This window comes from Triticum aestivum, chromosome 5B (assembly GCF_018294505.1).
Source record: "Triticum aestivum cultivar Chinese Spring chromosome 5B, IWGSC CS RefSeq v2.1, whole genome shotgun sequence".
NCBI classification, from domain to species: Eukaryota; Viridiplantae; Streptophyta; class Magnoliopsida; order Poales; family Poaceae; genus Triticum; species Triticum aestivum.
The window spans coordinates 390,337,472-390,346,878 of record NC_057807.1 but is presented as its reverse complement, the minus strand read 5'-3'; the positions used below and the strand labels follow the sequence as shown (position 1 = coordinate 390,346,878).

The window sequence follows — 9,407 nt, the reverse complement described above, 5'->3', positions numbered from 1 at the left end:
CCGGCATGATACCATGATCTCCATCATCGTGTCTTCATGAAGTTGTCTCGCCAACTATTACTTCTACTACTATGGCTACCGGTTAGCAATAAAGTAAAGTAATTACATGGCGTTGTTCAATGACACGCAGGTCATACAATAAATTAAGACAACTCCTATGGCTCCTGCCGGTTGTCATACTCATCGACATGCAAGTCGTGATTCCTATTACAAGAACATGATCAATCTCATACATCACATATCATTCATCACATTCTTTTTGGCCATATCACATCACATAGCATACCCTGCAAAAACAAGTTAGACGTCCTCTAATTGTTGTTTGCATGTTTTACGTGGCTGCTATGGGTTTCTAGCAAGAACGTTTCTTACCTATGCAAAAACCACAACGTGATATGTCAATTGCTATTTACCCTTCATAAGGACCCTTTTCATCGAATCCGATCCGACTAAAGTGGGAGAGACTGGCACCCGCTAGCCACCTTATGCAACAAGTGCATGTCAGTCGGTGGAACCTGTCTCACGTAAGTGTACGTGTAAGGTCAGTCCGGGCCGCTTCATCCCACAATACCGTCGAAACAAGATTGGACTAGTAACGGTAAGCATATTAAACAAAATCAACGCCCACAACTACTTTGTGTTCTACTCGTGCATAGAATCTACGCAATAGACCTAGCTCATGATGCCACTGTTGGGGAACGTAGCAGAAATTCAAAATTTTCCTACGAGTCACCAAGATCTATCTATCGAGAGACTAGCAACGAGGGGAAGGAGAGTGCATCTACATACCCTTGTAGATCGCTAAGCGGAAGCGTTCAAGAGAACGGGGTTGAAGGAGTCGTACTCGTCGTGATCCAAATCACCGGAGATCCTAGTGCCGAACGGACGGCACCTCCGCGTTCAACACACGTGCAGCCCGGTGACGTCTCCCATGCCTTGATCCAGCAAGGAGAGAGGGAGAGGTTGGGGAAGACTCCGTCCAGCAGCAGCACGACGGTGTGGTGGTGGAGGAGGAGCGTGGCAATCCTGCAGGGCTTCGCCAAGCACCGCGGGAGAGGAGGAGTACTTGGGAGAGGGGGAGGGCTGCGCCAGAACTTGGGGGTGCGGCTGCCCTCCCACCCCTCCACTATTTATAGGTGGGGAGAGAAGGGGGCTGGCCCCCCTAGATCCCATCTAGGGTTGGGGGCGGCGGCCAAGGGGGGGAGGAGTGCCTCCCAAGTCAAGTGGAGGCCCTCCCCTTTAGGGTTTCCCCTCTCCCATGCGCATGGGCCTTGGGGGGATGGTGCCCCTGGCCCATTAAGGCTAGGGCGCCCCCTTACAGCCCATGCTGCTGTATTGGACATGGTGGAACAATTTTCGGACCTCCGGACCCCTCCGGAATCCTCCGGAACCTTCCGGAAGCTTCCCGGTACAATACCGGAAAAAATCGAACTTTTCCCGGAACCCGAACAACAACTTTCCATATATAAATCTTTACCTCCGGACCATTCCGGAACTCCTCGTGACGTCCGGGACTCCGAACAACATTCGGTAACCACGTATATCTATTCCCTATAACCCTAGCGTCATCGAATCTTAAGTGTGTAGACCCTACGGGTTCGGGAACCATGCAGACATGACCGAGACGTTCTGCGGTCAATAACCAACAGCGGGATCTGGATACCCATGTTGGCTCCCACATGTTCCACGATGATCTCATTGGATGAACCACGATGTCAAGGGCTCAATCGATCTCGTATACAATTCCCTTTGTCTAGTGGTATTGTACTTGCCCGAGATTCGATCGTCGGTATCCAGATACCTTGTTCAATCTCGTTACCGGCATGTCTATTTACTCGTTCCGTAACACATCATCCCGTGATCAACCCCTTGGTCACATTGTGCACATTATGATGATGTCCTACCGAGTGGGCCCAGAGATACCTCTCCGTCACACGGAGTGACAAATCCCAGTCTCAATTCGTGCCAACCCAACAGACACTTTCGGAGATACCCGTAGTGCACCTTTATAGCCACCCAGTTACGTTGTGACGTTTGGTACACCCAAAGCATTCCTACGGTATCCGGGAGTTGCACAATCTCATGGTCTAAGGAAATGATACTTGACATTAGAAAAGCTTTAGCGTACGAACTACACGATCTTTGTGCTAGGCTTAGGATTGGGTCTTGTCCATCACATCATTCTCCTAATGATGTGATCCCATTATAATCTACATCCAATGTCCATGGTCAGGAAACTGTAACCATCTATTGATCAACGAGCTAGTCAATTAGAGGCTTACTAGGGACATGGTGTTGTCTATGTACCCACACATGTATCTGAGTTTCCTATCAATACAATTATAGCATGGATAATAAATGATTATCATGAACAAGGAAACATAATAATAATAACTAATTTATTATTGCCTCTAGGGCATATTTCCAACAGGCACTGCCAAAAGGCCTCTCTTCTGCTCCTGCAAACGAAGTCGGCAAATACGTCCAACCACGCATCGCACAACAACTCATCCTCCCTCACCGAGTACTCCGTCATCCTTTTTACTCTAAAAAAGGATGTGAAGTTTCAAAATAAGCTCAATGGTATTTGATCGAACACCTGTCGGGCGTGGTGTCCATCATAGACGGGGTCGACGGGGGGGGGGGCAAGGGTACTTGACTGCATACGGATCCAGGGTGGACGACACCGTAGTATAAGGAGAGCGGGCGCGTGGGTGGGGGCTGTGAACGCCCGACAATGCCTAGGCGGCGACCGAAGAGGTACAACGGAAGCATTGGACGTGGAGAGTGTGGTTGCAAAGTAAGGGGGAGCAGGCACAGAGTGAAAGAGGTTGAGACCGGGAGGAAGGATTTGAGTGGGTCGGGGATAATGGGGAGCAGGCACAAAGTGAAAGAGATTCAGACCGGGAGGACGGATTTGAGTGGGCAAGGGTACTTGACTGCACACGGATCCTGGGTGGACGACACCGTAGTATAAGGAGAGCGGGCGCGTGGGTGGGGGCTGCAGACGCCCGACAATGCCTAGACGACGACCGGAGAGGTACAACGGAAGCGTTGGACGTGAAGACTGTGGTTGCAAAGCAAGGGGGAGCATGCATAGAGTGAAAGAGATTGAGACCGGGAGGAAGGATTTGAGTGGGCAAGGGATGTCGGAGTCCTACGTGATGAGGCTGTTTCAAGGGCCGGCGTCGAAGGCGTCCTTAGATTTGATGTTTGTGTCTCAATCAAGATCGTTATTAGCCGACGTGTGGTGTTCATCTCAAAGATAAAAGGTGGGGAGTCGAACGTAGCACTAAGCTCTAGGATAAACTAATCTTGGTGGTCCAGCCTTGGGGGATGCTCAGTTCCAAAATTCTGCGCTTTGTGCAGCCCACACTTGGTGCATATGCATGTGGCTGCGCAAAATTCCCCTTTCGCGAATCCACTGAACCACAAGAAAATTAGCACATGTGCAGACAGGTGTGTAGAAACATAACGTACAGCATGAGATGACAACTGGGCGAAAGGCTCGATGATCTGGCACGAGTAATGCCAATGGATGCTTTTCCAGATGTGATCCTTCGTTATTTATTTTTTTTGAAACGGAGGCAAAAAATTTGCCTCATCCATTAATTAAGCAGAAGAGAATTGCCCAGTTAATTAACGGAAAACCGGGCGAAAACCATCACAATCCGCTGAGCAGCACACATAGAATACCCCATACACCCCTCTCTGAAGAGGGCCTCGTCGAGCTAGCACACACGTGTCATCGTCATCACTTCTCCTCCAGCGGCGTCATCGCCATCCCTAATCCCCGAGCAAACGACTTCGACTTCACCGTAGACGAGCATCAACACAACCCACACCATAGAGGTCATGTGGAGACAAATGAAGCTCCGCACCAAAACTCAGCCACCCACATCGAGGACAGCGCAACTCCAACTCTGACAGAGAGCTACGAAGAAGAAATATGCAAGGTTGACGCCATGAAAGACCGCCGAACAGACCACCTGCTACTCGTCATCGTTGCCACAGGGGCCCCGCCTCCTCAGCTCCGACTTCACAGCAACAAACGGGCTAAGGCAATCCCACGAACACGCCGAAGAAGAGCCGACTAATACAACCATTGTCGAGCCTCCGACCTCGCTCACCACCGCCATCGTTGCCACAGAAGCCTCGCCACAAATTCACCACTCTGGCACACCCGCCACTAGTCCCTCCAACTGATCCCCACCTCCAAAGACGAAGCCCTCAAGAGGGGCACGACGCATGACGCTGCCATCGTCCGATCCATGAATGCACGGATCTGAGGTTTCCCTCGGAGAAAGGGTCGGTAGGGAGATGACCACTTCACCACGGCAACACCTTCAAGAAGGTCACGACGCCCACGAGCGCCGCCGTCTGCCGGCTCCGGCCAAAACCAGAGTCAAAGCTTTCGCTCGGTGTAGTAGCACAATGGCCTGACCAAACCAGCTGAACCTCCAGCAATGCATCACCACCCACAGATCAGCTTGTCGATGAAGAACTGCTAGGAGCCGCCGCAGCAAGCGTCCAGCCATCAAATCCAGCCGCCAAGCCAGATCCGACCACAGGTGGCCGGATCCAAGGCCTCCCATCGCAGACTGAGCCACCGCGGCCTGCCAGCACCATGCGGATGTAGGCTATAGTGGAGCGCCGCCCGAAGATCCAGCCGCGCCGCAGCCCGCACCTGCGCCAACGTGCGCCCAGCGATGCACCTCCAAGCGCCAGACGTGAAAAACGCGGCCCTCGCGTCCGCGCCCTGCCACCCCTCTGCTGTCGTGCAGCTCCACATGGCGGACGCCTCGTCGCGTCGCCCAACGGCCAGATCCGAGCCGCCCCGGGCCGCCTCGCACCTCGCCCGCGGCGCACCACCCCTGGGCCTCCACGCCGCGCCCCGCCCAGAGCCTTCACACCGCACGCCCATGCCTTGCCCATACCCACCGCTGGCAGCAGCCGCCGACGCCAACCCACATCCGCCTCGGGAAGACCAGGCTTTGCCCGGGGACGCCCTCCGGCAGCAGCGAGGGGAGGTGGGGAGGTCCGCCGGTGATTGGATCTGGGCGCCCCGGTGCGGCCGCAGGAGCCGCACGGGAGCGATGTCCGTGTCCTTCCTACCCTACATGGCGTTGATCCTTCGTTATCATTCCGTCTAAAATACCACTGGAGCACTATGATTCTTGTCGGTGTAATTCCGTACAAGCAATTTTACTAAATATCGCATTCCCCGCATAAAGGAAAGGTGAATTACATGACGCAGTTTGCCACAGTTATGCATTGCCGCTCCCCAAGAGTATCCATTTCACATGTGATGTGAACTATGGCAAGCTTTCTAAATTCTAATGACTTCCTGTTGTGCTTGATAAGCTGGTGAGTGGTGACAAACTAGGGACGCGGTGAATTTGGGAACAAGACAAGACATGCTTAATTTCAGGCATCACGACCGAGCAGATAAGAAGATTGGTCACATTACGATTTGCTCGCTAGCAGAAACAGTAATTCCCCTTCAGATATCAGATGTACATGAATTCCCCACCCCTGACAGCATTGGCCGCTCCCTTCCTGTCTTCCTCCTCCTCTCGCTCCCGCTCCTTCCGGCTCTCGTACGCATGGTCGTCCGTCCTCAGCTCGTGCCGGCAGATCGGGCATGAGTTGTTCTCATCCTGCGGGATAGCCATCAAGATCGGTTAGCTGCGCTGGATTGTAATGATCAATTCGATTCAAGAGCAATGGTTATGAGGGTGCACGAGCAAAATTACCAGCCATGGCTTGAGGCAAGGGGGATGGAAAAGGTGCTTGCACGGCAGCTCCTGCATCTTGTCATCCACAACCAAGTTTTCTCGGCAAACAGCACACTCAGTCTCGCTGCCCAGCCTAGCAATGACTTCTTCAGTAACAGTTACAACCGGGAGATTAGCAACGACCTCCTTTGAAGCCGGTGGTACCTTGGGCTGCGCTGTGATACCCTGGCAATAGTAGACCCATACTCAAGATTCATACAAATATTCAAATATCAAATACTTAAGAACCGCACAATAGACTCTCTATCATGACAGATTTGTGATAGCAGCACCAGGAAGTTGCAAACTAATTGTACTGGCGCATCCCTTTTTAGCAAACAACAAGGCTCTGTAAATTTGAGGATGTAGGTCATCAAAGATAGGAAGGGGAGCCTTGGCGCAGTGGTAAAGCTGCTGCCTTGTGACCATGAGGTCATGGGTTCAAGTCCTGGAAACAGCCTCTTACAGAAATGTAGGGAAAGGCTGCGTACTATAGACCCAAAGTGGTCGGACCCTTCCCTGGACCCTGCGCAAGCGGGAGCTACATGCACCAGGTTGCCCTTTTTTTTAGGTCATCAAAGATAGCAGAGTTCCAAATCCATCAAAGCATTGCTGAGCGCTGATTTTAGCAATTCAGCACCACTTACGTGTGGTGCAGGCTAGGCTCAAGGTAACTCACAAACTATTGTAAAATACACATTGGATAAGATACTAACAAATTTATCGAATTTGTTCTTACTATAGCACTTAGAACGCCAAAATCTATATTTGCATACCTTCTATGGTTAGTGAAGATACCAAAAACATTGTGTGCATCAACAAACTAAATATAGAAAGGTTAAGATGTGAAAATGGGCACCAAAAAAATTAATCCTCGTGAACCTACCTGCAGTGATGCTTCCAAGGCACTCTCAAGCTCCGCGTCCCCTGATAAGGTGTTTAAGAAGTTCATTATAGCAGGTGTCATCTCCTCAGGCCTCAACTCCGTTCTAGTGTTGTTCCCATTTTGATCTCCAGAAGGTTCCGCTAAGATGTTCAATTCTCGTGTTAAATTCTGGGCGACAAGCCATGCTGGAGGAGGAGGTTCTTGTCCCACGGTAAGGTGGCCTTCAAAAAGGAATCTAGTGTCTGGGAAAGGCAACATCTTATTAGCAAGTAGATATTTCAAAGGGTAAAGACTTCTGAGGACAGACACTTGAGTAACCAAAGTAAGCACACAACAAGGCTTATACGGCCAAAAGTCTCTTGTATTTATACATGGTTGCCATGATATAGCACATAATACCATCTATTAAACTATGGACATTACAAGCCGAATTCTTATTGACATGGCTGCCAGAACACAACCAGACCAATCAATACAGGAATTACCAGCAAGGGATGTGCCGTGAGAATGTCGCCATGTGGAATTTCATAAGATGTATTCATGCTAAGTATTTATGTGTTACTAAATTCACAAGTTAAAATCTTGATTACATACCTGGTTCTCTGTTGGTTGGCATTGACTCCTCATTTTCTTTTTCATCAAGATGCTCCCGGGCCCTCAAAATGCAGGTTTTGAGGCGTTCCTTTTCAGCAGGATTAGTTAACAGCTTCTCTGTCGCTACGAAGAGGTTCAGACCAGCACGCCAGAATCCAGGTGCTGTATATCTAGTCTGAAGGACGGTTGCAACACGGCAAACCGTAGAGTACATCTGCAAAAAGTAGTTCACATATATGAATGATGACAAAACAAGGCAGAAAAATAGGATGACAGGCATGAAAAAGAAAACTGGATTGTAGCGCGTAGCAACCCGTAAAATAATAACATGGCTTGCAGAGTCATGGGCTGTATAGTAGGCAAAAAAAATAGTCCATGAGAACATTTCCAACTAAAAGAGTGCTAGGTGTATTTGTACCGAGTACCAAGAAGATCAGTTCAGGAGATAATGGCTCCATAGCCGAATGCTCTCTATGGCAAATATCCCCGCTAACATCTGTTTTGAACTCCCAGTCTTATACTTCCAGTCTGATGCCTTTGTGACATGTGGTGTGCACAATCGTGACTGTTCATGGCCATATACTCCCTCCGTTCCCAAATACTTGTCTTTCTAGGCATTTCAAATGGACTCAATATACGGATGTATGTAGACATATTTTAAAGTGTAGATTCACTCATTTTACGCCGTATGTAGTCACTTGTTGAAATCTCTAGAAAGACAAGTATTTAGGAACGGAGGGAGTATTTGTTTATGCTGACAATACAAAGTGCATCCAGCCATGGAAGTCAAAGGGCACAGCTATATTACTCTCTTCATCACATCATGTACATATAACCCTGTTCATTTCGATGGTATTATAGTTCTTTTGATTTGGTGATTTAACTCGTTAGAACCGTGATCACAAGTTTTTTGTTCATATAGAACATGGGAAACAATTGCCTTAAATAGTTTATCCATATATTGCGCCAGTTTTCAACAATTATAAGATATGTCATATTCGTTGGTTCCTTTGTTTTGTGCAAACATTAGTTAAAAAAATGGTTAATCCAGACACTGGTTAACATGATTTAGGCTTGGCACCTTACTATATAAAGTTATTTCCAAGGTCCACCTCGGATGCTAGACAAGGATTTCTGTAGCGAATCGATGCAGAGGCTAGCTTCAGCAGAACAAATAAGGTTAAGAATCGTAGTTTTGCCTAGATAGCAACAGCTGCAATAGAGACACTACTAACACTTTCTGCTGCTTGGGTAATGGGTAATTGAAAATACTCGAGAACTCTGAAACTGGAATAGCCATCATCTATCACCCGAAGCAGAGCGTTCATTGCTAGTTGATTTAACCAAAACAGGCGGAAGTCTTATTGCTAATTTGACAGTTGTATCTTGTATCTTACAAATGTAATTTCAATACTATGCAGGATCCGGTCCCGCACCAATCGAATTTTCTATCCCCAAATCCTCTCCTAGATCCACACCGAGCAGCAACCTCCCCCTTCTACGACCAATCTAACAACATCCCGCACATACCAGCCCCATGACAGGTCTGCTCCGTAGGGATGGGGAAGGTCGGGTGAGGTGAGGTCGGCCTTACCGACTCGCGGAGGGCGGGCGAGGCGCCGGCGTAGCGGTCGCGGAGCGTGGCGGCGAGGTCGGCGACGGCCTCCTCGAAGTGCTGCTTCTTGCCCAGCTTCCTCCGCAGCGCCTCCAGGCGCTCGGCCACCGCCGCCTCGTCCCCCGCCGTGGCAGACATGGCGCTAGGATTCCGATTCGACTGGGGTTTCAGCTTTCAAGGTTGCTTCCTGATCTGGTATCGGGTGGTCGATGGGCTGGCCGCGGCTCTGTGTGTGCACGATGCGTGTGTCGCCGGATGTATAAATGCCGACGGAGTCTGGCGGAGGGGCGCCTGGTGTCTTGGCGGAGAGGAAAGAAATACCGCGGGGACGGGACGGTGGCTTAGCCAGGGAGGCGGGCGGTGACGACGTGCGTGGCGTGCGAATGGACGGCGACGGGGCAGAGGGGTTGGGCCCAGCCTTGCAGCTTACTCCAGGGTCTGAACCGTCGGATCGACATTCGACGGTAAAGGTAAGTACACGTATTACAAAAGAAAAGAAATTCTTTGTCCCCGTGGTTGCAGTGCAGGAAGGCGG

The 9,407-nt window shown here is 50.0% G+C and overlaps 1 protein-coding gene across 1 annotated transcript; it reads right to left on the bottom strand.

Moving 5' to 3' along the window:
* Positions 1–5,177: 5,177 nt before the first annotated feature.
* Positions 5,178–9,201, bottom strand: LOC123112016 (E3 ubiquitin-protein ligase AIP2). The gene is made up of 5 exons (XM_044532914.1): positions 8,852–9,201; positions 7,258–7,471; positions 6,664–6,905; positions 5,757–5,963; positions 5,178–5,660 (listed from the first exon to the last, which is right to left on the bottom strand). Exons 1-5 carry the CDS (start codon positions 9,008–9,010, stop codon positions 5,511–5,513), a joined length of 972 nt encoding a protein of 323 aa, XP_044388849.1. The 5' UTR covers positions 9,011–9,201; the 3' UTR covers positions 5,178–5,510.
* Positions 9,202–9,407: the final 206 nt, after the last annotated feature.